The sequence below is a fragment of the Harpia harpyja genome, chromosome 11 (assembly GCF_026419915.1).
Source record: "Harpia harpyja isolate bHarHar1 chromosome 11, bHarHar1 primary haplotype, whole genome shotgun sequence".
Taxonomy (NCBI): domain Eukaryota; kingdom Metazoa; phylum Chordata; class Aves; order Accipitriformes; family Accipitridae; genus Harpia; species Harpia harpyja.
The window spans coordinates 33,708,346-33,727,098 of record NC_068950.1 but is presented as its reverse complement, the minus strand read 5'-3'; the positions used below and the strand labels follow the sequence as shown (position 1 = coordinate 33,727,098).

The 18,753-nt window shown below is 50.2% G+C and overlaps 1 protein-coding gene across 15 annotated transcripts in view; it reads right to left on the bottom strand.

Annotated features, from left to right (window-relative positions):
- Nucleotides 1-18,753, bottom strand: part of PTPRF (protein tyrosine phosphatase receptor type F) — a 394,257-nt gene that overhangs the window by 51,265 nt on the left and 324,239 nt on the right. For 7 of the 15 annotated variants that reach the window (XM_052800806.1, XM_052800805.1, XM_052800810.1 and 4 more), the window contains 4 exons: nt 14,480-14,785; nt 11,353-11,546; nt 4,648-4,674; nt 2,252-2,369 (listed from right to left, as the gene is read on the bottom strand). In XM_052800806.1, the coding sequence (XP_052656766.1) occupies nt 2,252-2,369; nt 4,648-4,674; nt 11,353-11,546; nt 14,480-14,785 (645 nt within the window). The remainder of the gene's footprint in view (nt 1-2,251; nt 2,370-4,647; nt 4,675-11,352; nt 11,547-14,479; nt 14,786-18,753) is intronic. The other 8 variants (XM_052800809.1, XM_052800811.1, XM_052800813.1 and 5 more) reach the window with 3 other exon arrangements.

Below are 18,753 nucleotides of genomic sequence, written 5' to 3'. Positions count from 1 at the left end.
CACAATGACCATCTATAGCCTGGGAGGAGGGGAAGGAAGGACCGCTTCCGTGCTGCTCAGTCCGTGAGGATTGAGGAAAGTGGGAAAGTTCAGACAACAGGGTGAAGAGGACGACAGACAATTCACATGGATAGAGGCAGACCAACCCTAATCCGGTGGCGAGGGAAGCTGGAGCCAGCCAGGTCTTGGCTGCCATTTTCCCATGTGCTGCCATCTAAACAGGGAATAAATTCAGCTACATCCAGCCCCAAAAATCATCCCCTTCTACAGGAAAGGTTTAAGGTACCTCAAAGCATCATATTTATCTCAGAGAAGATCTGAATCCCGTCCTCCCAATCAGTGGTCTTCAGACACTCCAGTTAGTGCACAGCACCAGGCCACGCTGGCCCCGGTGCACTGTACCACAACAGACACACAGAAGCCCAAGTCCAGCGCCCTGATCTGTCTGGAGGCAGACAAATTTCATCCTGAAACCTTGCAGTTTTACCATCTGCAGAGGCAGTGAGCAGAGCTGGGTGGGCTGTTTGCCATCAGAATACATTTTGGTTTAGCTGATGAGCAGATTCGTGATGTCAGTGTCGATGTGAGAGGTGAACACAAGCGTTCCACAGGATTTTTGCTTATGCTGCACAAGTCAAGGGGTGTTGCCGTCACTGGTTAGGAACTGATGGCTTTAAATTGATGGTTTAATACCTTGATCTCCTTCAGTTAAAAAAAGGATGTGTCTTCACTTCACATCAGCTCAGATTTGTAAACAAATCAACTGATAGGGAAGATACTCAGAATCAAAGGGATGGGGCCATTGATACGAAAATGAAAATGGGATTGTAGCCAAACCGAGTTAAATATCCTTGCACAGTTTTGAAATGTATGAGCCCACAGATGAGCACAAGAGAAAAACGTATTTGACAGAATTATGCCCCGATTTTGCCATCAGAGGGCGATACCAACACTCCCCTTTGAGGTCAAGCCTGCAGATGAGCCTGTACAAAGGCAGCTCTGGGGGTGGTTTTGTAGGTATTTAAGACATACAATTACATTTCCACTGCCAGTGCCATCCTCCTTGCACTCATAATACAATGTCTAACAGCAGCTAGTATTAAGGGACACATTATTTTCAAACCTGATTCCAAATATTAACTTTAAATGTGCATCATAACATGGGAAGACCCACTGTGGTTTACAGTGCAACACTGGGACGTTAAGGAAGCTTTTCCTGTTTATAGGACAGCTGTAGCAATTTGATGAACAGAGCATACATCATGGCGAGGCACAAGGGAGACAGCATTTGAGATTGTGACAGTGGAAACTACCTCTGGAGCTCCCCATATGCAGCACGGAGGAGATGGCAAGCTGTTCCTTGTTTAAAAGCACCAGGAACAAACGCTCTCAGTTTGCACAAGCTGCATTCCCATAATAACAAGTGGTAAATACTGTTCCTGCGGCTGGTGTGAGGAAGCAGCAGGATTATCAGCTGTAGGACAGGTCTAGCGAGTGGAAATCGTGGACAAGACATTGTCAACTAGTTGGTGCCACCGCCAAAGGCAAGCTTGACCGCATCCGGAGGAAAGCACCTGATGAACTCCTGGGTGCCCCTGCTCCAGGCTGAGGCTCCTGTGTTGCACTAGGCACAGGGTACGAGTCTCTACTGAGACAGCAGAACCAAACTGGCTGGGATCACCAGGACCTAGAAGTTGTGTCCGCAGCACTCCTATGGCAGGATTTGTTGAATTCCAGATTTTACTCTAGGAGCAGCCGGGCTCAGCTATGTAAGCCTGGGGAGGCAGCAGTAGCAACGGCTGGGGGGGGAGCTGAGAAGCACCTCTGAGGAGCCCTCTGTGCCAGAAGCCATCCCAGGTGGCACTGCAGTCACCGCAGGAAGCATGAAATGGCACTCGCCTACGGGAACAAGGTGAGGACAGGCCATGACTCCAAAGCTGAGGGAGGGCCTAGAGTTTCAGGCTTCCTCTTCCCAGGTCTCTGGACTATGCAGATGTGCTCAGACCCACGAGTTTCATTGCTCTCTCACAGGCCCTGGCAGTGTCTGTCCATCTGTTTGCTGCACTTTGCTCAGGTGATCCAGTGGCAAAGCCTGTAAGTAAGGGCTGGAGATCACAAGAGTATGTACCTCTGCAGCGTCTCCAGCCCTCTCGCTTCCTCCTGCACAGGTGCCTCGGCCATACTCCCCATGCACCTCTTGGGAGGTTTTACCACCACCCCTACGAGGCTGGCATCCGCTCCCCACACTCACCTGCCCCTGTGGTGGTGATGACTTTGGGCTTGCTGCGGGCACCATCTCCTTTGGTGGTGTAGGCAGCGACTGTGACGGAGTAGGTGGTTTCCGGCAGCAGGCCTCCAATGATCGTCTCCTGGGAGCGCATCCACGAGGCAGCAAGAGGCAAACGAGAAGAGCAAATACTTGTTACTGGAGTGAGCAAAAGGAGGGCACTGGGGTCAGTGTCTCCAACAGCAACACACCGACACACTCGCTGGCTCATGCATTGCACTCAAGCATACACATCTCGCACAGAGCCAGTCAACAACAATTGCTGCCGCTCCAGCACTCACCTGCCTAATTTCAACCCCTGCCTCTAAGAGTCGGCCTTTCCAGGGACCCACCAGCAACCTGTGTCAGCAGCTGTGCTCTCCCCATGGCTTCTACCAAGAGGGAGATCTGCTCCAGAGATGGTCCTGTGTGAAGCCAGAGCCACCCTGCCACAGCAAGCCTGAGAGTAAGAGGACTGTGGGGCTGTGAACCAGAGCAAAAGCCAGTTCAGCTGGCTGCAGAAATCTCTTGGGGGAGAATTTGGGGATTTTTAAAGTTGTCTCTTGCAGCAGAGCTGCAGGGAGCACAGAGAGGCAATGCAGGGGTGGGGGGCCACGGGTAGGGAGCACCTGCAGTGCTACAGCATCACGTTTACCCTCCCTGCCAGGCACGACGTTGCAGGGATGGGATGGGGTCAGTGCAAGGCGTTGGCAAGACCTGGAGGGAAAACCTTGCACCGTGGGAGGTCTGGAAAGAGGGCAGACTCCGCAGGGTGCTAGCACCCTTGCATGCTGTGGCTTCCTCTGGGCAGGAGGAGGGCATGGCTCCGCACTTCAATTTGAGATCAAAGAGGGAAGCACTGCTCCTCCCTCCTGGCCTCCAGTGGCAACATGACTCGTGCCAAGCCCGGCTGGCCAGGTCTGCAAACGAGCAAGCACAGCAGCTCTCTGCAAGCTCAGGGCAGGTACCGCTGAACTGCGTTCATCTGTGGGTGCTATGAAAGGGACCGGGGCCATTAGCACTAACAACCCATCAGGTCAGGGAGCAAGAGACAACCGGGCTGGAGAAGGGGCTGGGGAAGCTTTTGGGAAGGAGGCAGAGGCTCCAGGTTTGGTTATTTACCCTTTCAGCCAAGGAGAAGAGCAGAGATGGAGAGAGTTAAACTTGAGTTGCTAAGGGCAGGCAGCACGGGCACTGTTAGAGACTGCTCCAGAGGTCTGATCTCTGCCCAGGCAATTCCTGCCAGCTTGTGGGGTACGAGGGGCGCCTGTGGTTGCCCTCAGAGCACAGCCAGTCTCCCATCACTCGCACAAACAGCCACACTATTAAACCTGCTGATTTCCAGTCAGTGCTGCTGGTTCAGGTTACCTGCCCAGGCTTACTCATCAAAATCACCATGTTACCATCGCGGAACCAGCCAGCCCAGAGAAAAATCAACAAGCACCAACAAGAACCCCACCAAAATCACCGTGTGAACCAGAGTCCGATCCCAACTCCGCCCCTGCAGCAGATCATGTGTGCGGGTGAGTGGACGTGCAGTCCGATCGGTGCCAATGGACCCGCGGGGGAAGCACTCACACAAAACCTGCAGACTCTAAACATCCCAAGAGAATTCACTCCTCCCAAATCCATGCAAAGAGAAATTCTCACGCAAAAGCATGCCACCAGGAACAAAGCAAGCGAGCTGGGAGGAGGGGAGAGAGACGAGGGATGGATGAAAGAAGGTCTGATTGCATAATGTAAACACAGTGCTGTCATGACAAAGCCACTCCGGGAGAATCCTCTGTATAAAGTATAAAGCAGGAGAAGAAATCCATCGTGCCAGGGAAGCTCACAGTAGGGCACATAATTGAATCGCTGACTCTAAAAAGGTCATTTTCTAGTTTGTTCATCCAAATTTATATTTCAAAATTATGTGGGAAAAATTGGATTTAACTGTTTATATGTGATTGTTCTCTTATTACTATCTGTGTTTCAGCCAAAGGTCATGGTTGAGAGTGTAGGTTATTTTTCATGACTATGATCAATGTGGTTTAAAGATTATATATCTAATTTTACCGTGTTGGTAAACGTTGGTGGGCCAACTACTGCAGAAAGTAGGATGCACCTCCCGAGTCGATCACTTGAGCTTGCCTAAAACTGCACTGCAACAAGCTCGAAATACAGATTATAGGAAATGTCAATTGCTTTTCTGCATTTAGTAGCAATCTAAATGCCAATTTTCTCTGGATTTGCTGCTTGTGGAAGGTTTCACAATGTAACTCTCCAGCCTCATTAAGGGAGTGAAAGGGATGTTTTGACAGCACTGGGTCTACAAAATTCACAAATCGATTTACCAAACCCCTCTTTTCCAACCTGGAATACACACAAGTGGTACTTACATGGTCGACGGAGTCCTCAGCTCTCCACTGACGGGGGAGAAAGGAAGGAGGAGAGAAAAATGGAGACACAGAATTTTAAGGGGCAACATGTAGGAAGGGGATGACAATGACAACAGCAGAGGTTAGCAGGACTGGGTTGGGGGGATTACAACACTTATACACAGAGGGTCACTTAGCACAGGCTGTGCCAAGGGAAGAAATGGCATAGAGCAGTTTTCTACATGCTGCTAGCCTGCGCAGTAGGTCTGAGATCATTCACACAAACAGGGGCAAAGAGCTTCCTTCTCATGTGGATGGAGAGGTCACCACTTCCTAACTTTGCAGTCCTTTCCCCTTCTGGCTTTCTTTGCACTTTTCTGCCTCTTCCACAAGCAGAAGCAAGAAGGGACAGCTTGTACCAACAAGGCTCTGGGGCTGACTGCTGCCCCCCAAGCCACTCAAAACAGTTTTGTGGCCTCATCTCCAGTTTCTGTCCTAGTGATCCTCCAGCCACCATCTCTTGTTGAGAACCAAAGACTTCAACAAACAAAACTCAGGGGGCACTCTCTGCAGGGAAGCACCAATGCAACATTTACAGAGCTTCTCTTTCCTGTATCATTTGCAAGAAAATGCTCTGGGGACCTCAGAAAACCAAGAAGCGCCATCTCTTATAAACAGTGGAAGAGAGGCTGAGGTCTTACACAGAGCTCCACACTAAGCTGCTCGTCTCCAATGGTGCTGCGTGGCTTGGAGCGAGGCTCAAACTGGTGCATGTACTGAGGAAACAGCTTCTCGCTCCCAATTACACAACGCCAAAGAGCAAACACTTGTTTGGCAAGAGCAGCCCTGCAGGTAAGACTTCTACACAAACCATTTCCCAGCAAAAGCTCACATGGATTCCCAGCCACGACAGCTCAATTAGGGCTCTGAAGAAGCAACACGCAGGTTTCTGGCTGGATTTGGGGTTCTGAGGCATCAAAGCTGCATTGGGGTGGTGAGACTTAGCACACCTTGGTTGCTGCCATGCATGCCCATAGCACTGTTCTTTGTGGTTGATGCACCAAAGGAAGGTTTGCAGAGATCACAGCGAGCTCTCTCAGCCAAGGTGATGTGTTACATCTCAGCTTACTAAATCTCCCTGGGGGAAGCACCGGTGGATGGGTTCAAGCACAGAGATGAAAGTGGAAGATAGGTATTATTGCCCCTGACTCACAGTGCGAGCCTTGGCAAGCCTTGCTTCTGAGCCTGAGCTGCCAGCTGTGAAATGGCGCTCAGACACTGACTTCCTCAGGACACCGGGAAGCCCAGCTAACACTTCTGAAGTGCCTGGGAACCTGCAAGTGTGGCAGAAGTACTAAACGGTATTAAAACTACAAGTTGCCTTTTGTACTCAGGCTATTTGAGGTGGCTTTCACAGGCTGCAGCCTATCACAGTGGCAGAATACTCTCCTCAGCAGTAAAATACATGGCATACCTTCAAAATATTTATTCTCTGAATTCAGAAAGAAGCAGCTACTGGAGAAACATTCCTCTAAGATTTTATTACAGTTCACTTTTTGATGCCATGAGACTGCAGCAGAATTATGCCCCTAAACCATCTTAAAATTTGATTTCAGCAAAGAGGTCAAGTTGTCCCTAAAGACTTCCTATAAAGCCAAGGCCCTCACTAAGTATTATGGTCACTGAAGGCCCTCTTTCCACAAACATCTTGGTATTATTTCTAGAGTCACATGCTTAGCTCAACCCAAGACATTGCTGCTGACATCCTACCTGCACCAGCCAGCCCATACCGTGGTCAACAGCCACACACTGCTCTGCTATCTAAAATCTGGCAAAAGTCTTGCTACAGGAGGATATGAGGCCTGGTAGCTCTTTCTCCCAGAAGCACAATTCTGCTCCAACACCATGTCCCTGGTGGATGGGGGCCATGTAGATGGTAACACCCCAACCCGCCTCCATGTAGCTGCAGGAGCAGAAGGTGACATCCCACTGCAGCGAACAGTGGAGTAGTTCCAGGCTCAGGAGGCTACTGCATCTCACAGCCTCTCACACCACAGTGGGGAGTTTATCACTCACTACCATTTTAGACCAAGCATTTCATGTTCAAACTCTGTTTGCTCTTATGTTTCAGTGGACTTTAATCTTGCATCAGATCAGAGCGCAAAGAAACGCCTTGAGATCTGTGCTGGAAAAGAAACAGTGAAAAGCCAGGCCTGCATATATACCCTGGTATAAATTCAGTTTCATTATGGAAGTATCATCTGCAGATCAAAACATTTCCTTCCTTAAACTAGCTCAATTGCTTCTTAACTGTTTAAGGTTGGTCAGTAAGACAAATTGATCCGAAAAGCCCAGGAGCTGTCATAAAAAGAACTCAGACAGGGCTGTGTGCATGAGGCAGGATGGCTCAGGGAAGTGCTAAACCTAACAGTGTGTATTTATGGCAGCTGCAATGCCTTAATGTTTCATTTTACACTTCAACACCGCACAGCGTAGTCATGTCTCACCAGGGAATGGCTGTTGTCCCTGACCATGACTCTTGGAAAAGACAGACTCAAGCCCTCCTAAACAGCCCCAGCTATGGGAAGCAGATATTGTGGTTTTCCTGCAGACCCTTCTTCTCTCTGCTTCAGTGACTGTGGCGCAACAGCGAAACTCTAGATGTAAACTTGGGTGCTCAGCTTGTGGGATACAGAGGAGTCTGAGGGCTCCAGAACTTCACCTTTGTCCATTACTGAAATGCCTCTTGGATGATGCCTTTCAGTTTTGTTCCACTTACGAAGCAGAGCACATCTCACCTCCACGCCAGACTCTTACCTAGATGAGTACACATGCATGAGGAGTTGTCCAAGTATATTCAGATAAAGATCCTTGACTATCACCCAGCGGAAGAGGGAAGCTGTAAATTCCTCTGTGTTATGCCTGGGGTGGGCACTGCCCAGGGAGAATAGGAGTTTCTGCTTCCCCCTTCTCCTCTGATCTCATTCCAACAGCTTGAATTGCTTGCTGTTACTTCTTCCTGCTCTTCTGGAGCAAGCTGGTGGGACGTGCACTCTGCATGCTGGATGGAGAACTGCTGCCTGCGAAGACCACACAATCTTCCTGTGAGCCTGCAGCCCTTCTTGTGGGCAGCACCTCTCCCCTGCCATGACTCTGTTTGCAGAGCAGGAGGAGGGGGTGGCAGGAGTCTCTCCTCCACAAAGCCTGACTTCTGTGTACCCAGCCGTACCCAGGCAGCTCCCAGCAGCAGAAGCACTGCAAAGCTCTCTGGGCAGGCTGGATCTGCAGAGGGCTGTAAGCAGCGAGGCTAATGTGCATGCTTCATCCCCAGAGTGATGCAGGCAGCAGACTCCCCAGCAAATATGCTGCACATTGAGGGCAGGAGCAGTTGTCAAGGCCACGTTGCAGCATGGCAAGAAAGTCCCCCCTCAAGACATTCCAGTCTGGGCTGAGGATAAGCAGGCTGGGAGCAGGACACAATGGATCAACAGCTAGATTCACGCAGGGTCTAGCTGCCTGTCTTGGAAAGAGCAAACAAGAGTCATGCTTGCACGGGAACCCGAACAGGAGGGCCTGTCCTCCCCCGGCCCTGCTGCCTCCCTTTGTGCTTGGTGCTCCAGCCTCAGCACTGAGCTCTGCAGGGCACATAGGACGGGTACCTGGGAAGGAATGGAGGGGATCAAGCCCACTGCTCCTCCTGACACGCTGCAGCTGCCCAGGGATTGGAGACCAAGGAAAGCAGCTGGGCCCCTGCCCTCCCCTGAAGAACCTAATGCTTGTGCCCCATGGCCCTGCTAACCCCCACTCCCTCAAGCTGTCGAGAATTTGTATGAGAGTGGTGGAGTGCAGCTGAGATCCTGCACTGGTGCCCCTGCTCCTTTCAAAGCACTCTCTCGGTGTTTGGATGCGTCGTGCACAAGACTCAGGGCACAGAAATGAATCTTCTGCCATTGCCCACCACGGGACCCGGCTGAGCCATGATGGGCAGGGCCTGTGCAGGAGGTGGTGCGGGTATCTGACCCAGCTCTGCAGCGATACGCATGCTCTCCCTGGGCGCTCCTCCACAGGGCATGGTCACATTTGCTTGCCCATCAGTCTGTCAGTAGGAGGTGAGAGCTCAGACTGGAAGGCACAGAGCAGTCTGATGGAGGTAATCAGTCACAGGCACAGCCACAGAGGGGAGGGAGAGGCCTTAGCTCCATCGCAGGACCTTCCTTAACAACTGATTACTCTCCCTAAGCAGGAGGCTGTAAAATAAAATGTCATCTCTCCAGGACCAGGGCCCCCACTTCTCTGCTGATGTTTTAGTCCTTTCCCTCAAATGGTTTTGAAAACCCAGAATCTATATTATCTGCATAGCTAACATCTCCATCCCCTTTCCTCTTTCCTTTCATCTTCATTTACTCTCTCTATATTTCTCATCTTCAACAGGAAAAATCATGAGTCAGCTTTAATACCAGTGTCTTCATACCATCTGCAGGTGGTACGTACCTATTCAAAATCAGCAGACAGCCTGGCTAGGCAGGAGGAGGGGCTCTGCCTACATGTCCAGAGAATTTCTTCTCTGACCCCAGATTTTCAATCAGTTTAGTTCTCTCCTTGTGCGCTGGTATAAACGTTTATGAATGTTTATGAGTACTGAACTGTGGCTATATTCTGGCCATCTTCATCCTGTGACCTTCAGGGACAGGTGTTTCAATGAATCTTTTTGTTTTCTTCCACAGAAAATAACTCTTCCAAGACTACTTGTTAGAGTTTGATCTGGCTGTTTGCAAAGACACGCACTGCTGTACTGAAAGATGGCAGCTCTTACAGGGTTCTTCAGCTTCTGGAGCAGATGTATTTCATCACAAGCAGAGGTCATGCCTGGCTTCTCACTCTTTTGGGAAATAAAGATCTCTTCTGCCAAGTCAGTGAAACCTTTTCCCTGCAGGGTCATCATTAGTTTATCCCAAGAGTGACATGACTCCTTCAGAGTAGTCACTCCTTTGCAACTATCTTTTGGCCTTCACTTCCATCCAAAAATTACAGCAGATGAATTCAGCACCATACACACCAGAAAAAAAAAAAAAAATCACAGCAATCAAGAACTTTCCCACATAAATTCACCAAATACGAAAGACTGGTAAGTGGTCTGACAGGCCAGGAGACTTCAAGCAACTTGTCTCGTTGATGCACACATTCAAAATAATGCAAAATCCAGCACTCTTTGGAAAGTTTCTGGCTCTGGCATCCTCATTCCTGCACATTAGCATGGGGTTTCTCTCTCTGAAATGTATGAGTAAGGAGTGAAAGCAGAACTGGCTGGGCAAGCATAAAATATTTGAAAACACCAACAAGAACAACATTGCCAACTTCGCCCACCTACGCTTGGGACCAACCCATTAACTCCCAACTCCAGCTGAACAACACAGCATCAATTGTTCAAACAACACAGAAGATTATATCCTCCTGGAATAAGTAAAGGGCAGTAAGCAGCTTTTCTAACGATTAAAATAAAGCAACATCTGAAACATAAACAGAGACGTGCCCCAGACAACACTGCAAGGACCCTCAAAGCATTTTCTCTCTTTAAAGTTTTCCCCTTCCACATTATTACTGAGTTTTATCCTTCAGAATATGAATGGGGAGTAAAGCCGCCTCTGTGCACTGCACTCCCCACTGACAAACGTATAAATGATTCACAGCTGCGTTCAGGAGACAGATCAATTAATCGTTGCAGCTCTCCAGTATTTATATTGGGCATCATTCAAGCAAGCGAGCTCTGAATCGATTACTCGTCGCTTCCAACAGCAGCAGATCCTCTACTTCATTTATACGATTATCTTTGTTGAGAACGGCATGGGTCATCCAAGACGAAGGACCCTTGCTCCAAAGAAGAGTTGTATTTCATCACGGGCACCAAAAACTTCCCTGGACCCTGGGAAAGAGGCAACTATGCATGGCTGGGCTGAGCAGAGTGCAGAACCATGCTTGGAGCACTGTGTGGGAACAGGGCCTCAGCTCACAGCTGGTGAGGTATCCAGGAGATCACATAAATATGAGCAGATTGTTGTACGGGGATTGCAGAGGACAAAGCGATTTACAGGCGACGCAGACCCGCACCTCACTCTTTTTTTTCCCCACCCTAGCCTGTCCCAGACTCAGTTGGCTTCACCTACAGTTTGGTTTCAAGAGGCAATGCAAAGTCAAGTCCCTGCCTTGCAAAAGCAGGAGGGAAAGGAGGCTTTGCTGAGCCAGAGGAGGGGTGCCCTGCCTGGCGTGCTGTGCCCACCCAACTGTGCAGAGCCATCCCCACGCCCCACAAGCAGGCAGCACCCTGGTGGACTCTGCCGAGGGAGAAGCTTCACACTGAACATAGCAGCATGAAAGAAGCAGGCTCGAGGCTTATTTAAAACTGACAGTTTATAACCTGACTGGCAAAACACAATTTGCTCCAGCTGGAGTCTGCACAGGACGTGGCAGGCAGAGAGGTGTACATGTTGGAGAAGGGGTAAGAGACGAGCATCATACAATACTTCATCTTTCCTACAGCAATCCTTTCCTGATTAAACTTTTTACCCATTTGTAAGCCACAGTTTAGGGATAAACTGCCTTGCTCAGGCAGGGCTGAGTCCCATGCTCTGGAGCCACAAGAGGAGGCCAAGAAAAACTTGGATCCAGCCAGCCTGGCCCTCTGCAGAGAGGGAAGGTGCCATGCCCATCAGCTCGTGGTCCCCACTGTACCTGTGCTTCTGACAGCATGACGTCCTTGATCACTGGCTGCCCTCGGGGCTCGTTGTTTTCCAGCTTCACGTACGTAACCTGGTACCCGCGGATCTGTCCGTGCTGCTTGTTGGAGATGGGCAGCTTCCAGCTCACCCGGATGGCAGTCGAATTCACAGACTCTACCTCCACCTTTCGTGGTGGGGCACTGGGCACTGTAACACACACAGGACGGACAGTTAGCAGGTACCACACAACCGCTGTCAGCTACCTTTCACTCCTTTGCCACCTGCCCTCCACCTCACTGCAAGGACAACCCTGTTAGCACAAGTTCCCTGTACCTGCTCAGGAGGTCATACTGCAGTTTTCCCGTGTGACCATATCCCCGACCCTTTCCTAGCATCCAAGCACTTTTGCTACTCTCAGTAGGAAAGAGAATGACTGTGATATGCAGGAACAGCCCTAATAAAAGCCACTGTGCTGGATCAGACCCAAGGTCCTTCTACCCCTCTCTTGTCTCCAGCAGCAGGGGAGCAAGGAAGAATACAAGAATATAGCAGAACCTAAAGAATATGGTAACCACCTGCAGCTCAGGGTGCCCTGCGGCAGAGGCAGGGGTTTTGAAGCCGCCTTTGCATCCTGCCTGTCACAACACCTCCTCTCAGATCCCTCTGCGTACATCTGAACGCAGTCCAATAGCCCCAGGTAGCGCAACTGGGCGCCGAGCCTGCCTTGCGGGGAGCCCTGGTACCTGCCACCAGCCAGAGTGCACATGCGCTCTTCCCCTGTGACAAGCAAGAGGTTAATGAGGGGGAAAAGCATCATCCTAAAACAATAATCCAGAGCTCGGAGACAGCAGTCACTGAACTCAGCCAGATAAAGGGGCCCGTGGGGATTGTGACAGCTCTGGGGACTGTATTTCATGCACGGCTAGCTGAATGCTTTTTGATAATAAAATGAAAAATTACACTGCCCAGAAAATATCAATTTTCTTGCAAGGTGAGGCCCGTTTAAAAATGTATTTATACCCTATTTACCATTTGGAAAAATTACCTCCTTATTACTTTTTGCTCTTGCACTGACTGTGACAAAAATGTCAATGCTAAAAAATTAGCCTCTCAGTTGCTCCTGGAAAGCTCCTTCCAGCTGAAGCAGCTGGGAGGAGAGGTGTGCGCTCCTTGCGGAGGATACCGCTGCTATGCGAGTGCCTGGTACCCAAGTGAAGGACCTGGGCTCCATCCTCGCACGTTTACTGCAGGACCCCTTCTACCCTCCACTGCATGGGAAAATCCACGGGTTTAGAACCCTGTACGCCCCAATTCTCAACACAGCAAGAAATAATCAGTATTAGACAATTAGGGATGGATAGCTGACAAGCAGACATAATGAGTATTGCTATTTCAACCAACTAGATGGGAAGAAACAGCTACCCAGCAGGTAAGCACAGTTTTTAAGCCGCAGGGCAATTCATTATTTTCCCCAGATGTCCTTCTTAATTGTAGATAATTAAATAAAACAGAGAAAGGAAGAATGGAGCATCTTAGCACCACCAGGCCAGCTCAAGGTATGGGGATGGAGGGGGCTGTGCTTGAATAGTTACCACCTTCTGGCTGGAGCAGCCTATGCTGTAATCCACAGTTCACTTAGAGCAGTGACCTTGCACAAGCCACAGGGCTCTCCTGCCCTAGCAAGACACCTGCCCACACACAGCTGGGAGTCCAAGCGAAAAACAAGATCCTCCCTGGGAACCAGACAGAAGCTGTGTGTCAAGCTCTGCTGGCAAGAGAAGGTGGTAGGCCCCGGCAGGACATGATACGGTATGTTGCGGGGACAAAAAAAGATGTGAATGTGAGCAGACCACAGTGTTTCAAGGAACAGTATCCTACCCCATTATGGGAAGTATGTGCTGTGTCTGAGACCCAAACAGAGAAAGTTTGATTTGTTTTCAGATCACAGTTTAGGATTTCTCATTCCTTCATCAGGGGTATCTACTGAGCATCAGCATGTCGGAGGGATATGAAATCACTCCTGACAGCTGAGCTGGAATGTCCAACCATGGTGCCTGAAAACTAACTGAGAGAGCTTGTTGCGACGTTTCTGGGGTAGCAGCTTCCCCTGGGCTACAGCTCTGCTGAATGAGAACTGAAGCAAACAATACAGGCAGCAGGACACACACAGATGTATTTACCAGCTCAGGAATGCAGTCAGCGAGCATTCCCAGACGCCACTTCCAGAGCCACGGAGACATGGGGGACAGTGGCAGTCCATTTAGGGAAACTGTAACATGTCTGGTTTCAATTTGCTACGCTGACTGGGCAATGCAGAGATCATCCTTTCTTTGCCTGGATGCTGCATCTCTTTCTTCTCCCATTAAATCTGCAGCTTCTGGGGTCAGCATGAAGCCGTGGAAGCTCCTACTGTCACCCTGAGCTCTGGCACTTTCAAAGGAAATGGTTTAAGTCATGATGACATAACTGACAGCCCTGCTAATACAAAGCAATTTCTCTTTAAAGCTGTCGTATCCAGTAAAGTGTTCTGTACATGCAATATTCTGACTCTTGAGCGGAAGAGCAGATTTATATAAGCTGTGGCTTGCCTGGAAGCTGGGGCAGGAAGCAGCTTTCCTGTGATATCTACAAGTTTCAAATGGATTTCTTCTCCCCTCTTTAGTTTGCTGGATTTCAGGTCAACAAATAAACTTTAAGTCCTGATCTTGCAGTGTGAGAGAAGCCTTTGGCTGGGAGAACTCACGTTACCTTCAGTAAAATGGAAACCACCACCACCAAACACTAGAAAGCCAAAATGGCAAAGCAGTGTAATGCCTCCTTAAGCACGCAGGAAGCACTGCTAACACACACAAGACCCTTGTGGGACCACGCCAGGACATCTGACCCACAGCCTGGAGACGACCATCATATCAGAGCAAGGGCCAGCAGAGCAATTCCCCTACCCCATGCCAGGGCAACCATGGAGACCCACTCCCTGGAACGGCTGACCAAAGCACTGCTCCTGACAGTCTCCAGTACTGCTTGAAAAGCACTCCCAGACCAATATCCCCGCTCCCTTTCCCTCTTTTTCCAGCAACTCAGCTAGGAGAGTCCTGGTTACCCCAAGGCAGTAGCTGAAGAAGCTGTTCAGTAACACCTACCATCCTCATCAGTGCGCACGTGCACGGGGATGCTCTCCGGTCCTGGCCCCACATCGGTGTGAGCCCTTACCCACACCTTGTACTCGGTCCATTTCTCCAGGTCCTTGATCTCCCAGCTGGAGTGCTCCCGTCCAATGCCATCCACCACATGCTTGGTGTTGTCATCTCCTTCCACTGCCTGGTACGCAATGGAGTACTGGGTGATGACCCCATTGCGGCTCTGGGCAGGCGGTGGCACCCAACTTACCCGGATGGTAGTGGAGCTGGTGCTTACACACTCGACTTCTTGGGGTGGGGCGGAGGGGGCTGGGGATAAATAAATGAAGTGGGGAAATGAAGGGAAATGAGTGGAAGGACAAACCAAAATGCACAGGGAACTTTTACCCAGCCAACTGAGCACTGAACATACATGTGGAAATTCAGCCACAGTAGCCTCCTGGAGAACCACCTGCCTTCCTCGCAGATCATCAAAGATGGCACTAGGGGCAATTTCTATCTGAAAGACTGATGAACAGCATGGAAGCAGAAATGCTGTTCTGCATCAGAGAACACCTTTTCCCAAAGCAGTTCTGGACGCTCACTTTACCAAACACAACAAATGGCAGTAAGGGAAGGAGGGGGGAGAGAGAGACACTGGTAGGGAGAAGAAAGATGCTTTCAGTGAAGATCTGAAGCAGATGGAAACCAGAAGAGGTAGGAAGCTACAGAAGGCAAGAGTGGCAGAAGGGGAAGCTCACACACCAGATTGTATGAAGGCTTGCAAAAACCCGCTCCTAGACAAGTGGAGGAAACAAAAGAGGGTAGGGAAAGCAGGTGACTGAGGTTGGCTGGAGTGTGTCCAGGTGGGGTTTGAAATCACAACCATCAGTTGTGAGCAGCACCCTGACCCAGGTGGGAGCCAGGCACCGTGTGGAAACATGAGATAACATGGTTGTGTGGCTTTGCACATGTGCCTAGTATCTGGGACTGACTGCTTCATGCCTGCCAAACTGGTTACCTGCCTCAGTAGCTTCCTGGCCTATGGAGCTGTACAGCAGAAGGTAGGCAGGTCTTGTCCCCTCCCAGGCAAAAAGCCACCTGCAGTTTGTGTTAACTTCTAAACCCCACCAATGTTAAGTGGCCACAGGGGAAGGAATGGGATCTGGGCAGTGGACGCTTCTCATTGGGATGAACAACAGTCCCCTCCACCCAGCATTGCTGGGGAAGACCAGCGAAACAAACCTGGGGGGAAGAGAGGGATCGGGAAAGGAGATATGACCTGGACAAAGCAGAGCATCTCTAGGACACTTGCTTGGTTCATTCCCTTCTCCAGCCTTGCAGAACTGCTGTCATGTTGCAACAGGGCCCCAGCAGCATGGGAGCCCTCTCATGGCAGCAGCAGCCCCCTCTCATTCGGCCTCGCTGCCCCGGGATGCTGCAGACAGCATGCTTGCACAGAAGGCAAGAGCCCTAAGCAGAGAAGGCAGGGCACCATCACCAAAAAAAGCACACACAGTTGCTCTAAGGCTATCGGAAGCTGTCTGGCCAAGCAATAATGGAGTACAAGGTATCTTGCTTTGCCACGGCAGGTGAAAGGCCTCTTCCATTCTTCGATGCACCCAGAAACCTAGAAATGCCTGCAAAAAGACTGGTGCGCTTCCCCGTACTGCAGTCCTTGAAGCTATCAGTGCACAAGAGCCAGCCTTCCCAGGGCACAGGGACAAGCTTGCCTGCTCACCGCCTGCACAAAGGCAAATATAACCGACATTACTCCAGATAGCAGCAGGGACCTCAGATAATTAAAGCACCCAACAATTATGCCTTGGCTTTGCTGGGCGCAGGTGGGAATGGGAGAAGATTTGGGAAAGCCAGGGACAGCAGGATCTCCCAATGCCACCGGTGACCTCTGCTTGCTAGGAACAAGGCCCACTTGCTTGCAGAGGCAGTCGCAGGCTGCATATAACTCTTAGTGCCCACTTCTGTGCTCAGGGAGCAGGACCCATCTCTGATGCCTGGGCTGGGATGCCTGGAGAAAGGAAAGATGGAGAGAGACTGGGCAGTGACAGAGCTGGAAGAGATGATGCCTGAGCAGAGTCAAGCTGCTGCTATGGGAGTTACACTGGAGGAAAAAGAAGTCAAAGCAATGTGTGGAAGTAAACAGTTGCCTACGTGAGGGAGACAGAGCAGGATCGGCCCCACCATCTGGTATACCGGAAGGGAGCAGCGGTAGAAAATGAATCCTCACACTCTTTTGATTAATCAGCAGAGAAGTGGCAGGGAAGAGAGCAGGAAGACATAGCACCAAAGCAGCACCAAGAGTGAATTCAGGGAGGACATAAAGTAGACACAGTGCCTGGTGGCATCCCTCAGAGGGGACAGGTGAGACATAAGGAGCTTGGCAAGCCTTTTCTTTGCCACTGCCTGCAGAGAGGCCCTTCACAGAAGAGACTTGCTCTGGCTTTGGGCCTCCACAGCATCCCTTGGGATGCAGCAGTGAGCTCCTCCAAAGGCAGCTTTGGCTGGCAGTGTGGGCAGGTCAAACGTTGGCTGTTGACTGGGTAAGAGTCACACAAATGATGTGCAAGACAAAAACTCAGATTAGCACTTAAAGAAAGCAAAATAAAACTTGGTAACATGAGCAGGATCAACTTAAAATGCACAAGGAGTGGAAATGTCCCTCCTGGGGCCAGCAAAGAGCAGACTGGGTTGCCAGCATGCACCCACACACGCAGATGTACCCACACACGCAGATGTACCCACACACACACTGTGCAAACCTCTGCTGCCTCCAGGCTACTCACACCGGCCTCCCCTGCCAGCCCACAGCAGCCCTGTGCATCCATCCAGCCCACCTACTCCTTAAGCTAGGGAAAAGGCAGCCTCAAGACCCACCTTCGTATTCCAAGCGAGAACGGCATTTTAATGCTGAGGCCTGATGGGGACAGAGCTGACGCTCCTCTCCTGCATCATACTGCTTGCCTGAGGCACTGCAGACTCCTGGAAAACTCCCCCGTGCTCCTCAGGCCCTCAAAGCAGCATTGCTTGTACTTTTTGCAGGGTGCCCAGCAACTAAGCAAGCAGCTTAGCGGGAAAGACAGCCCAGAAGGCAGCTGTCTTCTCAGGAGATGGGGTCCAAGCTGTGCTGCTGGAAGGGTGCAAAGGGACTCTGCATCCTTCTGGCCTTCGCGGACAAGCATCCCTACCACTCCTGAGCAGGGATGCCACAAGAAAAGCCCAGCAGCAGCAATACAGATGTCCTTCTCCAGCCCATTAGTGACTCATTAGTGATGATGTGCCTCCTACCTTACCCTTGACTGGTTTGTCAGGGCCAGGAATAGAGCCTGAAGACAGGCTCTTTGGAAAGCAGGAGTTTGACTGCTCCTGCAGTTTGTGTCCCACCTGAACATGTCAACCTCCAAGATCTAACACCCTTTCTTAGGGCAACCAGATGGAAAAGTGTGGGAAGGAGATCAATTTGAAGCTGGGAGCAACATTCTTTCCAGATTAGTAAGTTCTAAGGCCACAGGAGACTGATTGAACTCTCTAATGCGAGGTGTTGCTAAGTGCAGACCAAACAATTTCTGCCTGGAAGTTGTGCATTGTGCACACAACTTCTACGGAGCTAAACTGGAGCTTTCTGAAAGACCTACTTGACTTTGAGACCCCCAGTACCCAAGAATCCACTCTGCCCTGGGACTGTTCAGCCAGTGGTTTGTCACCCTCACTGAACAACCCAGTAGTAGCTGCAAAGGACTATTCTCATAGAACAGAGTGCCATCAGAAATCTTCTCAAGTAGGGGCCTGTAAACAAACACCAAGTCACTTCTTGGATAAATCGAAGAACTCTTATGTCCCTCAATGTAAGGAGGGTTTCACTGGTCAAGCCAAGGTATTCCTGTGGCTTTTGGCCAAATCTCTTCCAACCTGTGCACATCTCTCTTATTAAAAAGATGCCAGAACCAGTCAGCTACTGCTCTGCTGGCCAGTGAAGCGACAACCTTAAAACCAGACTGGTATGAGATCCCCTGTGAGCAGACAGCATGTGGAGTAGGTCATGGGAAGATGTCTGCCTTGAAGAGTCCACAAAACACAGGTTTCTCTTACTTGGACTGTTGTAAAACTGTGAAGGACTCATTTATGCATGGAGCTGTCTCTGATTAAGTGTGTTCAAGGATAAGAGCATCCACTGATGGAATTAATTTAAGTGGCAGGAGAGTTGCTTCAACCTTTGCCTATCAACACAAAAGCTATCTGAAATAGGTATACAAATCCCCACACTCAGAATTTGTTCTCAA